This window comes from Aptenodytes patagonicus, chromosome 16 (genome assembly GCF_965638725.1).
Source record: "Aptenodytes patagonicus chromosome 16, bAptPat1.pri.cur, whole genome shotgun sequence".
In the NCBI taxonomy this organism is placed as follows: domain Eukaryota; kingdom Metazoa; phylum Chordata; class Aves; order Sphenisciformes; family Spheniscidae; genus Aptenodytes; species Aptenodytes patagonicus.
In genome coordinates this window covers 10,245,549-10,261,061 of record NC_134964.1, presented here as the reverse complement: position 1 = coordinate 10,261,061, position 15,513 = coordinate 10,245,549, and the positions used below count along the sequence as shown (strand labels likewise).

The following is a 15,513-nucleotide window of genomic DNA, read 5'->3' as shown; positions in this document are numbered from 1 at the left end:
ACTTTCAAGACACCAGCCAGTCCAACAGTATCCTGGCAGTGACTTGTACAATTCCATCGGGATCCCATAGCGCTGTCTACCATCAAGATGGAAGCCTGAGCTCCTAATCATCACTAACTCCCCATTGTAATTAATGATACCTTAAGCTGCGTACAGATAACAGAATTAGTGAATACAAGAAATTCCATCAACGCTCAAAGCAATAGCTCTCAAGCAGAAGTGGAATTTAACAGCAAATTCCTTATCTTGCCAAATTGTTTTCCCAGATCATGGTCTAGCAATCTAAAGTAAAACCCCAAATCTAAATGCTGAAGAGAATGAACTGAAAAAAAGGTTCTTCTAATGCTATTATTTCAAAATTATCTTCCTAAATTTTTCCACAAAATTATAGTTGCAGATTAAACCATCTTCCAAACTTCTAACAGTTCACAAAAAAATGAGCATCACGTGTTTTTGTGAATGCTTTGGAGATCTGCGTTAAAATCCTTTGTAACTGATCATTACTGCGTTATCTGCATACAGATAACGTATTCCCTAAGCTTCAACGTTATATCCCACACATTTAGCCTATTACCATATTTGGGACATTTTACCCAAGAAGGATCAAATGATACCTTATGACACTAAATGTTATAACCAAATATTGAACAAGATGTACAGTGCCTATTAGTTTTAAATATATTAACACTGTATTTACTGGGCAATGATATGCTCTTCTGATACTTATCATAGAACAATATCCCCCTACCTTCAGGTCCTTCAAAGGACCTGCTCCCAAGCAGTGCAAAAGTCAGGTTTCAATGGGTAGCAAAGCAATTTTTCTCATAAGAATTTATGTGACAGAGTGGAGATGCATGCAGAAAGTTCATAAATACAATTTAAATACATAGAGACAGTATATATGATATGAAAGGCAGAGAGGCATAGCAAGGTGATCGGTTGGAGGAGATGATGGCCTTTCAGACACTGAGATTTTTTCAGTAATTGCTTTTCTATCCCATCAAATTCTGCCATTTCACCTGTGATAGCTAACAATCAACAAATATGAGTGCTCTTGCTACTTCTTTCCGAACATGTTCATCATTAACCTCCTTAGATGGAACAGTCAGTTAAGTCAATCGAGTATAATTCTACTGAGTAACTTCTGCAGGGTCAGATTTCCAAACCTTGGGTTTTCTGGTTTATTGTTTGCCTATCTAGTTTCTTTTTGTCAAAAACAGTATCAATATTTTTACTGTAAGTTTTTGCAATTTCACCATTTTTGCAAAAGTACGTGCAAAATGCTAGTCCACTTGATTTGTAAATACACAAAACTTTGAACTAACTGAATATTGGATATTGGATCAGAATATTGGATCCAATACACAGATGTGCATTCTAACGGGCTAATTACCTGGGACACTGCTACACGTAATTATACCACTTCTATATTCAGCTGAGGTCTAGAAGCAGAATAGCTTTCATTATATGGCACAAAAGCTCAGCTACTAAGTCAGATCCAAGTTTCCTCCACTCAGAAACAATTACATGATCTGTATGGAGTCAGCTGCCCTTCATATTTCCCATGAAATATAAAAGTAAAAATATGAAATTACCACTTCAAAGCTCAAGATGTATGCGTTTTTAACAAGTAATTAGGTACAAAAATGGCTTTATTTGACAGACATACAAACTTTAACTAAATCATTGCCTGCATTCGAATAGGAAACTGGAGGCTAAGCATGGGTCAGAATTCAGATTTCTTAAATCCAAGACCTGGGGGTTTTATTTACAGTAGTTAAATACTACGTAATAATGGAATATATAACTGGAAAACAAAAATAAATCTAAACTACTTGTTGACAAAGTTCCAGCATTATCAGCAATCCAAAGTTAGTCCTTTTTTGGTAATAAATTCCTTTAAGCCATGTAAGAACACGCTCCCTTCGGGTGACGTGCTTACCTATGAATTTTTCCACGGTCATTTCTCGAGTCACCAGATCCCCAAAGACTCCCTTCAGGTTACCGATGAGCCCCCCGATTTCCTGACTCTCCGTGAAACTCTCCAGGATGTTTCTCGTGGTGGTGACACCTGGCTCCTGAGTCTTCCCTTCCTCTGGCTCCGACCCCGCTCCATCCGCCTCGCCCAAAGCCATCCCCGAGGCTGGCCGTCAGTGCTTCCTGTAACAGCCGGGCAGGACAACAGCCGGTCAGTCACGCTATCCCTCCCGCCGGGCGACGCAGAGGCGACCCCTCCCCGCAGCCGCTCCGCCCTCAGGCGACGCCGCCGCTCCTCACACACGGTTCGCGCCCAGCCGCGGCCCGGCCCCGCCCGCCGCCGTGCGGCCCACCGCGCCCCTCCCCGGCAGGCGCCGCGGAGCGGAGGCCCGACCCAGCCCTACTCTGCCTCCCCAGCCGTCCCGCACAGCGGGTGGCTCTCGGAGGTGGCGAAGACGCCGGGGACGGCGACCGGCGCCCGCATCCCCCCCCGCCCCGACACGAGCCGGGAGCTCCCGCGCGCATTACCCTGGCAACCGCCGCGGCTCTCCCCAGAGCCTGCCCCGCGCGCGCTGCCGGGCGCAACCTCCCTCCTACGGGGCGCCGCGCGGGACGAAAGGATGCAGAGGCGGCTGCGCTCCCGCGCGCGGCTCCGCCCCCATGCCGCAGGGCGGGCGGGCGGGTGAGGGGAAGGGCGGCCGGGAGGCGGCGGGCCCTTTTCTGAGCCGGGGGGGGCGGCGGGCCTTTCTGAGGGGGCAGCTGGGTGCCAGCGCCTATTTCGGATCCTGTGGCCAGCCGGGCCGCAGAGCCCGCAGTTTACGTTTCTTCAGTGAGCTGGGAAACGCCCCTCTGCTCCTCGGCCGCGGCGCAGGCTCTGCCCTGCTCTGCCCGCGTCTCCGCTAGGCCGCCGAGCACAGAAGCGCTCTCCTGCCGGGAGGAGCCGTCCCGAATTTGTCTCCCAGGTCATTTGGCATAGGTTGTAAAACGCGTGTAGAAGGCCACTGGATTACACCGTTGTCCGTGGCCGCCTCCACTTCTTACCCTATCCACGCCAAAACATTGAATTACATGGTTTATATAATAACTCACTATCTAAATCTCGTAAAATTCTGGAAACAAAGTTTGAACGCTGAAAGCTACAACTACAGAAAAAAAGGGAAGGGGAGCAAGTGGGCAGACAAAGAAATGTCTGCCCCCTCACAGCAGTTGCTATCTCTCGTGCCAGATTCTTTCCCGTTAGCTTTCTCAGAAAGATACTTGTCATATTTCAGCCCAAGACATACCGCACCTCCATCCACTCATCTTTTCACACACGCTTTCCCCCTAGCTACTGAATATTTCATCAGAGAAGAGCACTACTTTTCCATTTCTCTCTTGACACATCGCCAATGCTAGAAAACTGAAATCGGGGTCTGAAGTAGACATTTACTAAGTCACCTCAGGTTATCTTTTTACTTAACAGAAAATAAAGTTGAAGGATCAGACCAGCTGACAAACTAAAATGGGTGCTCAGGGTGAGATAAGTCACCTACAGAGGCGCTCATTTCTCTCCACTGATTTAAAGGAAATTCAGGGAGACACTTAAGTCTGGTCAGGACGTTAGGACAGGTAACTTCTCTTTCCCAGTATCCAGCAACTCAATCCGTACCCAAATATCTTATCTTCAGGCTCAAATTTGTTAGTGCAAACCACAATCACAAAATGCAGGTACACCAAATGCCTGGTTTCTGCAAGGCAAGTATTTTATTTGAGAAGGAGAAATCTTAAGTTCACATGTACTTTCCAATGTAATACATGTATTTTTGTTAACATTAATAAATACTAGTACACATGCACTTTGCTGTTTTCTCAGACCTGGATCTTCTAGCTATCAGCTCCAATTTCAACTGTATTCTAACTCTATTATTCCACTTTTCCACTGTTAGAATTGTATTAAGTGTTATAACCACACCATTACAACTTCCCCTAATTGTAGCCCAAATTCCAAGGAAGTAACAACTTTTAACTATTTGTATTATATTTACAGAGAATGAAGTGCATTTTTTAAATAGTATGAATTACAACATCTAACTTTAAAGTTTATGAAATCTTTATAACACAGCCATTTAAAGCTGAAAAAAAGTAAACATATCTGAGCATTTTTGAATATAACATTTTAGGTATTGGTCATGACAACCATCTGAAGCCTAAAATCTTATTCAAATTTTCTGATTCACATAAGCATTTGTCGGACTGCACTTACATCTACTTTCTTTACCACTTTCTTCCATTAAAAAACCATGGATTTGTTAATAAACTCTAGCTCACATTGCATGCCAATTTCTTTGTTGCACAGTTTTCTCCCCAAATTCTCATTGCCTATGTTTTCTGTAAAAATAAAGCAGTTAGGAATATTAAAAAACATTATAAAGCCATCTAACTGTTCCTTCAATAATCCAGCAGTGGCAGAACAGACTAGCGTTGCCTACTGTACATTATTTTATAAATTTGAAAATACATCAAGCACCAACCAAGACAGCAGCAATAGATGCTTTCTTGTCATCAAAACACTAAGCCTCCCTCCCACTTTTTGCTATCTTTTTACAAAGTTATTTAAATATGTTACTGTCATAGTGTAACACACTGAAATATCATACTAAAACTACTGTATGTTATTACAAAATTTGTGTGGTAACAACCCACTTTCTGACCATACAGTTAATTACCAAGGAACTACAGAGACATCCCTTTTAAGAAATACCACTGAAATTTAATTTCTCATAGGAAGAGAAAAACAAAAACATGTAAGTAAATTACATTAAATTAAAATAAATATTAGAAATGTTATTAATTATATATGCTTGCCAAGTGCAGTCCAAAGGGCCTTGTCTACTCTTTAAATCAAAAAGAGAATGTTTTCATTTTCAGATTCATAGAATCTGATTTAAATTTTGGATCAGGACACTTAACATGGGAAAGGAAAGATGACAGAAATATAAATGGAAAAGGGATGGAAACAGAGAGAGAAAACTAAAACAGAACAAAAAAGGGTACAGGTAAGGAACTAGTTATTACTTCCAGCACCACAATGCCACAACAGTAGCTCTCAGTAATGAACTGCTGATAGAGCAGCAGCAGAAGTGGCAAGATGCAAACAACTGTGGAAACGCAGCAGCTGAGAAGCGAGACTCTCCACAGAGAGTAAGGTTAGGCTGACTCTCATACTACTTTTCCAACCCAGTGGAGCCTTCACATGCAGTGCAGTCTTTTCCTTCAGCAGGGTATGAATCTGTGCTAGTAAACTAGTGTGTAAGTTAAAAATTACACAATCACTCGTAACATTTAGTGAGGGGCAAAAGTGTACTAAGCCTTTTGCATGTCAGGTGTTTTTATCATCAACATTAATTCCTACTTTGTGTTACTTCTGATAAGCAGGGGGGCTGTTCATTACTGAGGGACTAGGTCAGAATTTCTCAAACCTATCTGGTTACTTTAGAAGTTTTCTCATTACATTTAGGGTAGAACCCCTGTATCCCGTCCCAAAGTGGTTCCAGTGGTTTATGTAATTAAAGAGCTGATACAATTTGTTTCGTTTCTCAAATCCTGGAGCTTTGGGTATTTTACTGTGATAGGCGGAGAAAAAACAGCTGCTAAACCCACCAAACATTCCAGCAATGGCCAGTTCAAATTCTGAATGGCCATAGAAGGAAGCAGGGTCAAAGATAATTGGCCCAGAGTCGTCCTCAGCCACGTTTCCTGCCCACAGGTCCCCATGCAGGAGAGCAGGAACAATTTCTACGTCACAGAACATTTCAGGAATCTTTAGCTGAAAGAGCATGAACAAACATGGCAACAATTAAAGAGTTTTGAACAAAATCTTAAATAAAACAAAGTACTGTAGTATAATAGAGACTAAGCTGGTTAAATACTGCCTGTTTTCAGTCCTCATGGAGTGCTTTTGAAGTCGATGGCTAGAAGCATAAACCTGAACTGTGAGCCAGTAGTAAGTGTTCTTGATTGTTCTTGACAGAGCTTAGCAAATCATTTAATTCACAGTCTAGTATCAACATCTAGTATTAATGTATTGTTCCTAGACATGGATAGTATTGGCTGTCACAAGAAATATAAAATAAATTTCATGTAAATTGAAAGGTTTCAGTGGCAAAATGGACAATAGTAAACATCTGTACCAATTAACCAGAATTAAGGAACAAATCTGTGATGCAGAGCTTGCAGAGGAATACATTCCTGGCTGTTTCCTAAGTGCTGTACAGTGTGTGACCTGAACCACAGTCTTAGCTGTGAGCCTGGATCAACTGGGGAAAAAAAAAAAAAATCTGCCTGGGTGGCAGAATCTTACCTATTTTGCAACATCAAGTTGTTAGACAGGGTTTACCATCTTATTATTATTAGCTGTATTCTAAGAAATAAATGTCAGTGCTGAATTGCAGGTTTATTTTCACTCTCTATTAAAAAACTGAAAGAGCAATGTGAATTCTTTTCAGCTGACAGTGCTGTTGGACCAGCTGTGAAGCTAGTCCAGTTACTGCTGTTCATTGAAAGCTATGTAAATCTCTTATAAAACACCTTTAAAATTCCACTGATACATATTTTCTAACATTCTAAAAAACAGATTTAAGACGTGGTTCATACTTTTAGCTGTGACCAAAGTTCTCTGGCTTCTCTGTCTCCATAATCTTTTTCAATCAAATCCAATTGAGCTTGGAGTCGGTGACGAATGAAGAAGGAAGGCCAATCACTCTGCCATTCATTCACCTAGAAAATATGAAACAGAGGTTTGTAATAAACAATTTTAACATATACACAGTCAGTATATAATAATACATAGATATCAAGTTAAAATGTTTGATGCTGACACAATGGCCTAGACAATGTTAGTATGACCTATGCACAATGTTATTAGACAATCCATTGATTGTTCTTTTGGGAGTGATGCTCTCTTCCATGCTTGGGTGGGGCTGTCTTTAACGAGATATAAGTTGAGGTTCTGGCTATTTTCATTCATTCAAATTTTCTTAATGTATTTTAGAGGGAGAGTTTCTGGTGAGAACATTTCAGTTGTTCCATATTATATTATAAAATCTTCCTGGAAATACAGAAGTATTCGTTCATTTTTATTGGTAATGCATTTCTAATTTGGTGAAAAGTTGTACTTAGCAAAGAGTTTGAGAGTTAACTGAAAGTTAATTCAGTTAAATAGTAGAATGAAATTCTACCATGTGCAGAGCCAGCAAATAACTGAGTTCTCTCTGAGAGCCCTTTCCAATGTCTTATGTGATGTGTTACATGATGAGGCTCTCTAAAAGCAGTGGATTTTGCCACTTGAGATCCATATAGTAGGGGTTTAGAAAAAACAAAACTAAGACATGGTATGTGAAGGGATACTTATTTTTTTAAGTATCACCAAGCTAAAGAACCACCACATAATTTCAACTTTTTATTCGATCCGCTGTGTCTGCTTGCTACATGCATTGTAGCAAGCCACACACATTGAATAGCCATCATATTCCCTTCACTGTCAGGTCAGAATGAAACAGTGAAAGCAAAACTGTGATCATAAAGCTGAAGGCCAATGAAACAAGCTTTGGTATAAGGAGTTTATAGAACTATATGACTACCCGTTAGCTTTCACAGGCATGGAACATACCTGTGGTATAAAACCACAGCAAGTGGCTGTATGGAATCCAAACTTATCCACATACTGAGACTCAGAGTGACCTGCTCCTTTACCTAAGAAACAAAATAAATATTGGGAGTTTTGAGGTCCTTATATAGTACAGTTTGCAAACACAGAACTAAATTTCAGAGAATAGGCATACAAAATAATTTTAAGCAATAAGTTACACTTATTTCATGGTCACAACCCTCTCTAAAGATGGAAAGAACTCAAACTTGAAGATACTGAATGGAAATGGAGGCACAATTAGTCACAATTACTGACTTTTCTTTGGATAAATGAGTTAGACATTCAGGAACAGAGTCCAGTTACCAGATTCGCAATCTACTGTTCCAACACTTGAACATGTTGTCATTAAACATGGCTTATTTTTGATTCATAGATTATTTGTGACCTGCCAGTAATTTGGTGTTCACTCAAAAATAATGGATTATAATATGTCCACCACTAAGAGTCGAACCCGGTCCATCCCTGAAGTCATGGGAAAGACACAGATACAGACTGGTGGTTCAGATTTTAATACTAACAACTCTAAAACAATAATTCTTTGTATAGCTGCTTTTTTTTTTTTAGTTACACCTTAATCCACTTTCCAAAGAACGACAGAAGGTGTTTTCATTGAAGTCAACAGAAACTGGATCATGACCTTACACTGCTGAATTACAGTTGTCTTCAAGGAGCAGCAATTGTTGTATATTTTGCTACGTATTTGAGTTCAAAAATGTAATCCACATCACCTTTAAAGGGGAACTTAATTATGTGTTTACTAACTGGGACCATATTCTGTAATAAGTTAGTTGTCTAAACCAACAGTAAACAAAAAAAGAGGATGTCTGTAAGGTCAAGAACATTTTAAGAGATTGATGGTACATGAGGCTGAAAGGTTTAACTGGCACTGAAAAAACCAACTAGTCCAAACTTTCAATTTGACTTATGAAATGTTGAAAGCTCTATCAAATATTAGCACTATTTCTCACTAAATTTCAGTATCCCCATAATTTTATACAACAAAGTATACAGAAAATGAAAAATTAAAAATAAATTAATTTAGTTTTGTCAAGGTTAAAATGATATGTTTAAAAATTTAATAGTAATTATAGCTCCTGTGTATATAACGTACACTCGAGAAGGGTGGCATAGGGACAGGAGGGACATATCTCATGAAACAGTGTCCCAGTATTGACTTTAATGACCATTAAAATGATAATGCAATACTGTACCACAGCCAAATGAATTATTTTGGTTTTGGTTTAGTACATGATATCAATACTCTACCAATTGTGTTTCCCTCCTTTCTCAATTTCTCTCCAAGTTTCTGGTTATAAAGATGAAGATCTGCTATCTGCTCTCCAAGCTTTGAAGAATATCTGTAGGATCAAAAAACAAAACGAAACTGAAACAAGACAAGTGAATGGAATATTACAGGGAAAAAAATCTCAAATATGACCAGTATATTTTTGGCAAATATAGAACCTTAGTCAACTTCACAAGTACATAACAGGGAGGAAATGACTAGACAACAACTCTGAAGAAACGGCTTGTAACAGATAATAAAATGAACAAGTCAATGCTCTTGCAAGAAAGGTAAACAGAACACAAGGTTGTATAAACAGGAGCATAGAGTGCTCCTAGTAATAGTGCATAGTGTAAGTCTAAAAAGAAGCCATAGGCAAGGATTGAGTTGAGGTTGCCTAGTGCAGAAGACAGACAACTAAAAAACAGTTAAACTATTGCACAGGTATCTGAACAGGAGCCGCAAGGACGGAAACTAATTTCTTCTCCATGCCCGGAATGGGTAGAAAATAATGGGTTTAAAATTGCAACCAGGAGGACTGAGGTTAGACATTAGAAAAATCCTTCCTAGGAACAGTGGGATGGATTGAAATGGACTGTTTGGGGAGGCTGTGGAATTGCCATTACGCTCCCAATAAAAATAGATAGGTTGGACAAAAAACTGCCAGAAGAGCCATAGGTATTACTATGTTCCCACAGAGGCCCGGAACGAAGCATGTAACTCCTGAAAGCCTATGTTCAGGAGCCTGTGACTCCTGAATTCCATGTTCAGGTTGGTTGACAGACAAAATGGAACTTCATGTTATCTATCCATTTAGTGCTTCCTCACCCTAGTGCCTTTGAACTTGTTGACTGGCTTCAATCATACTTGAAGATTATACTTAGAGAAGCAGAGGTTTCAAAGACATAAGAAGCCTATAAGTTTAAAGAAAACTGATAGGCTGGGAAAAGAAACTCAAATGAAAAATCTCATGAGGGAAAGATGGGCTAAACTCAGCCATTATCATATTCAGTTTAGTAGCATCTCAGCACACGTGGACCAGCATACAAAGCTCTAGGCTAATGATAGCATGCCATTTCTATTGCAGGTAGAGGGTCAGGGAAGAGCAAAACATGGGGAAGGAGTGTACACACACACATATATATAGATATGTTGTTGCTTTTTTTTTTTTAATATGTACACATACACACACACACACACACAAACATGGATCTTGACAGATATAAACTATCTTTGAGAGAACAGAGAGGTTCTTCTCATGAAGTTTGCTGACTGACTGTAAGATATAAGAAAATATGCCCCAAAATATAGTAAAAAGAAAAAGAGATGTACAGACATACTTGTTGAGGTGCTTCATCTTTAGGTACTCCATGACAAACATTGCTCCTCCTCCAGGTAGGTCAATTACTTTAATAGGCTGAGGCACTCTCACAATATTGGTTTTCTGAATAGCTTCCAAACTTGCCATTTCCCCTTCAAACATTTTTCTAGCCTGTCAAGGAATAAGAATATCCTTGGGCTAAACTATGGATGTCTGCAACAAGTACTTTGGAAAAAATAGCCTTGTTTACAAAGTTAAAAGGAGTTAATTAATCTTGATAAAAGAATGTAGCTGCAGCAAGGTTTCAGTCCACACAGGGAGACTTGAGTACCTTAATTCTAACTTCTTTTTTTCCCAAATTCATTCCAGGGTAGTAGGATACATCACATTTCACCGTGATTTCCAGCTGCCTATGGAGATACCAAACTACTCAGACATAACAGTATCTCTGAGGATAATACCCAAGACCTCCTCCTACAAAACCACAGATGATCACTACTAAATGAAGTAAAAGACTGAATCCTTAAACTGGTTTGCCCTTTCCCTGCAGGCCACCAGATGGAGACGACAGTACAAATATTAAGCCTGTACACTGCATTTTTGAAGTAAAGATGCTGCTCTTCACAGCAGTTTTAGGATGTTTTTGATATTGATAAAGCAAATTTCTGATGTGCTGTGGTGTTACAAAAAGCAATTGAGTATTCATTTAGTAATAGAAAAGGCAAGAGCTTGACCTGAAAAATTGCAATAATCTTTCTGCTAGAAATACAAAAGGCAATGGGGAAGTTTGAAACCTCTGTAGCTTTAAAAATAATACATGAGTTTTAGCACTGGCACCCTGTTTCCTCCCTCCCTCCCTCCCACTATTCTATCCTCCCAACTGAAACATGAAAACAAATGCAGCGAATGCAAATTCAGCTTTAGGCTTTTCCAAACTCTAAGTACTACAATAACAGCTCTGTACTTAGCCTCCTTTTTACATATTGCAATGCCAATTCCTGTTGTTGAGGGTTATCACATTGCATTAGATTTCATATTGCATTAATCAAAGCTGCTGCCTTAATACTTGCTATAAAATATACTACAGCTTTTAAAAGAAAACTCAAAGGAAAACTGAAATAATTAAAAGTCAGCCTGAAAATTAAGAACTCTAAATTATTAACAATCAGGTGCTTTTAAAAGAAAAAGCTGTCTACATGCAACAATAATTAATAGTTAAATATCTGCTAGCATTAACCTGAGGTTTGTGGTTGATTTTAACAAATACTCGTCCACTGTCTGTTTCATAACCTTGGCTTTGGCTAATGTATCCTCCTCCCGAGCTTCCAAATGCCTTCAGAACAGAAGTTTTCAATTCTGTTTTCAGGATTTTTTCCATGGTAATTTCTGGGCTGCTGCAGCTGCTTTCTGCTAAATCCACTGCAAAACAAGATTAAAGGTTTGGGTCCTTCTTTCACTGTCACTCTGCTATGAGGTAGAAAGGGCCACCCACCAAATAAAAAAAAAATAGCAGCCAAAAAAAAAGAAAAACAAATCCAGGGATAACGTTTCAAAATGCTTTGTTTCCCATGGGCTTTTATAGCTATATATGAAAAATAAAAATCGTTAGAAATATTTTCTAGAATAAAATTCAGAGGCGTGTCCTGGGTCCTCTCTCAACTGTGCTGAGAGCTGATGGTATTTGTAGTTTGGACCCGTTTTTCTTTTTTAAGCTCTGTGATAGCATTGGTAGAAGAGGTCATTTTTAAGCCGATCCACTAGAGGGAGTTTAAATGCAACAATACAAATTGCGCACATGTGGTTATTTAAGATACGAAAAACAAAGTTGCAGTCCATAAGGATGCAATTAAATCATGCTGCTGACCATAAGTCAGCCACCAGAAATATGTGGAAAGGTTGGTGGGCTTTTTCTCTGCTTGTAGTTGCTTTGTGTGGACTGGAGTTCCGTTGTCATCACCGAGATCTTTAGAAAGCTTTCCCTTCTTGGGACATAATTCGATCTCTTGTAAGAAAGAGTCAAAAGATTTTTATTGCCTGATTTTTAGTGCCCTCAAGTCAGTGAGATAGTAAGGTGCTCAGGGCTGGACATTATCAAGAGAAAGTTCATAGTAAAAGCATCAAGCTGGTAATAAAGAAATTTGGGATACTGTTCCTACATGCTTCTCCAGATTTAATGTGATCTTTAGGACATCATTTCACCTTTTTATCTCTTTTCACAATCTGTAACACACAGAAAGAAGATCCCTTCGTTACTACTGAATTTAATTGCTTCATGCTTGCAAAGTGCACTGACACCCTCAGGTATAAAGTGTTAAACCTTTAAAACACATTATCATAACCCAGACCCTACAATATTTGTTTTAATAATGTCTGTATAAAGATAACATATTTGGTTGGGGGGCTATGACCGACTCCTAGCACAGTACAATCCATGGAAAAGGCTGCAGTTCTTGTTCTCACTTGGAGCAGCAATGCCTACCATCTCCCCAGGGAATTTCTGGATTCTGTTGCCACTGTTGCACTTTGCTTTCAAGCATTTATCTCTCTTTTCACTACTCTTTATTTGCATTGATTCATATAAGCTATTTGGTTTTGACAGAGAAAGGAATGATTGCTGGACAAATACTGGCTTCGTTCAGGTAGGCTTTTCACTACATTCACAAACATTCCAGTCCTACGTGGAACGAAAAATACTGGTACAGTACAAGTTATTTCTCAAACAAGTAATTTCTCAGAACATAGCTCCTTATGATACACAGAGCAGCTGGAACATAGCAGACCTCAAAGGGAGAAATTGGCTAAGGAGGAACTTTTCTAACATCCAGATTTATTTGAGCAGGACATTGCTTACAGAGTAAGAGCACAAGCTGGAGAAGTGCAGCTCATGACCTGGACTCAGAAACAGTGATTCAAATACAGAAGAGTACTCAAGAACAGCAAGAAACCACATTTGAGATTATGGATCTTGGTTGGACCTTTGCATTATATGTCTAAAGTAATGAGTGACTGCTTTGGCAATCCTACAAAGTCCAGCTGTAATATTTTATAACTGCCACATCACATACTAACTGTAAAATAGATTATTTACAAAACAGAGCTACAGAAAGTAATGTTGGGGAGAGGTAGAGAAGAGTCAGCACTTACTGTAGGAGTCTCAAGTAGTTTGTCCATACACTCTCATGGAGCATTTGTGCCTAGAAAGTGAGCCACAGCTGCTAAAGCAACTATGCCTGGACGAAAGAAAGCTTAAAGCATAAGGGCTCAGCCTGTACATTAACTCACAGTAAACCAGTGCACATGCACTCAGAGCAAATTGATTATGGCTGTAGATCTTGGACAGTTTGAGGCAGTTAGTTAATATGACTTACATGACTGATACATAGATAGCGAAAATGCCAAGCAATTTGAATGTCAGGATATATGAAGCCCTAAAGAGTACCTTACTATTCTAACAATGGTCTCCAACTGCTGAAAGGAGGGAATCATACCCTAAGTTGCAATGGAGCACCTGGGGAAAGGAATAAAGTGTTTTGGCAACAAAAAAAAATGACAATGAGCAGGGACCCTTATTTCTGCATAGCAAAAGATACCCTAATTCATTTTTCTATTTACCTGTTAAGGAAAAAAAAAAAAAAAAAAAAAAGCCCCCAAAACCAAAACAAACAAGGAGAGTGGATCTTCATCCACAATATTACCACTGAACCCAAAATTTTTGCAGTCTAGTATGCCATGGACTTCTCTCCTACAATTTCCAGTGAAGATGCCAATAGTTACTGACTGTAACACTTCTTTCAGCATTCTGACATTTTATTTTATTTTTGGTTAAACCGGAAACAGGACTGTGTTAATCCAGATATATTGCATCACTTCCGCAGTAGCCAAGAGATAGGAAAGCCTTCTGTTTGCTTCCACGCTGGATCAATATTTAACCAGTAACGCAGAGGTGAAAGGCCTGGTTTCCTAACATTTTTGTTCACATTATTTCCAGCCAAGCAACTTCAAACAGCATCATTTCAAACACTGGAAGTAAAACAACTCAAAAGCATCCCAGATGGGCTCAAAGGAACCCAGTGCTGGAAAATACCCACTGGTAGGTCAATGAAACCTCCTACCACCAACAGTTCAGCACCATGGCCAGATCAGAAAGGAAAACATTAATTGCATCAGCGAGCTGTGAGAAGACCGTGAGGAATTACAAAGGACTATTTATGTGAGTGTTGTTGGGCTCCTGGTTTAAGACCTATCCTCAGGGTTATGCTTGCAGTGGAGTTTGTAACTGTTTAGTTTCCCAGCTCTTTTCTTCTTGTTTCGCTCACAACTGCTTCTAATATGTTTGTTTTCAAAGACTGTCCAGAAGACCTGCCCCAGGCACACCAATGAGAAAAAGATTGTTTACTTCTCCTTTGGGAGTAACAGTATCTAAGGAATCACGGGAAACAAAGAAGCTATATGGAACAGTGTAAGCCAAGAGCAAGAAAAGACGACCTATCCAAGGACAAATAGTTCAGAGCTCCTTTAATCCTATAGATCCAGTCTTCAGTATAATTGCACAGGCTGTAGCTCTGTATACAATATCAACCATGTCTTGGGAGATTTCAGTGAATTCTTGGAGATTTCAGTGAAAAATGTGTTGAAAAGTAATTATTAGTTTACAAAGAAAAATAATAAAGCTATTGTGATTCTGGTATGGCTTAGTTACCAGAAATATATTTTCCCCTTAAATCTTTTGTCACAAACAGTGCCTACAAGACAAGCTAATTATATACCACTTCCCACCTGCTTTTACTTCTGCTAGAACAGTCCAGCATCAGTTAAAATCACCAGATCTATTTTGGAACAGAGAAGATGAAAAGCAGGAAGTAAAACAGTACTAGAGTGCAACATTCATATCTGCAGGCAGTTTTTGCAGATGGCAGCAGTCTATGAGAACGAAAAAAAAAATCACACTGAAATGTAGGGTACATAAAGTATAAGCAATTCAGCAGAAATACAGGTTCTTGCAGAGAGGTTCAAAATGGATGTATTTTCACAATAAGGACAGTCAAGCCATGAAACAGGTAGGCCAAGAGAGGTTGTGCAGCCTCCATCCTCGGAGGTTTTCAAGACCAGACCAGATAAAGACCCAAGTAACCTGGCCTGTCCTCATAGCTCATCCTCCTTTAAGCAGGAGATTGAACTAAGCGACCTCCTGAGGTCTCCCCCAACCTGAATTTTCCTATGATCCCCACCATTGAGTACAGATTT

The 15,513-nt window shown here is 39.5% G+C and overlaps 2 protein-coding genes across 3 annotated transcripts in view; both read right to left on the bottom strand.

Moving 5' to 3' along the window:
• The window catches only part of TBCD (tubulin folding cofactor D), a 134,531-nt gene extending 131,969 nt beyond the window's left edge, over window positions 1-2,562 (bottom strand). Inside the window, exons 1-2 of the mRNA XM_076353800.1 lie at window positions 2,506-2,562; window positions 1,943-2,160 (exon numbers count right to left, since the gene is read on the bottom strand). Of these exons, the coding sequence (XP_076209915.1) occupies window positions 1,943-2,135 (193 nt within the window). The 5' untranslated portion in view covers window positions 2,136-2,160; window positions 2,506-2,562. The remainder of the gene's footprint in view (window positions 1-1,942; window positions 2,161-2,505) is intronic.
• Window positions 2,563-3,685: 1,123 nt separating this feature from the next.
• Window positions 3,686-11,741, bottom strand: FN3K (fructosamine 3 kinase). Of its 2 annotated transcripts, none has more exons than XM_076353725.1 (6): window positions 11,507-11,741; window positions 10,289-10,440; window positions 8,930-9,021; window positions 7,625-7,707; window positions 6,610-6,732; window positions 3,686-5,782 (listed from the first exon to the last, which is right to left on the bottom strand). In XM_076353725.1, exons 1-6 carry the CDS (start codon window positions 11,645-11,647, stop codon window positions 5,444-5,446), a joined length of 930 nt encoding a protein of 309 aa, XP_076209840.1. In that variant the 5' UTR covers window positions 11,648-11,741; the 3' UTR covers window positions 3,686-5,443. The 2 variants fall into 2 exon arrangements, with proteins under 2 accessions (XP_076209840.1, XP_076209841.1); XM_076353726.1 differs by having other exon boundaries at window positions 11,560-11,627.
• Window positions 11,742-15,513: the final 3,772 nt, after the last annotated feature.

Excerpts from the sequence above, each read along its gene's own strand:
- FN3K (XM_076353725.1), bottom strand. The coding sequence starts at position 11,647 with ATGGAAAAAATCCTGAAAACAGAATTGAAAACTTCTGTTCTGAAGGCA. Across the intron at positions 9,022-10,288 it reads AAGATGAAGCACCTCAACAA|ATATTCTTCAAAGCTTGGAG; the intron begins GTATGTCTGTAC and ends TTGATCCTACAG. Across the intron at positions 5,783-6,609 it reads AACTTTGGTCACAGCTAAAA|CTAAAGATTCCTGAAATGTT; the intron begins GTATGAACCACG and ends ATGCTCTTTCAG.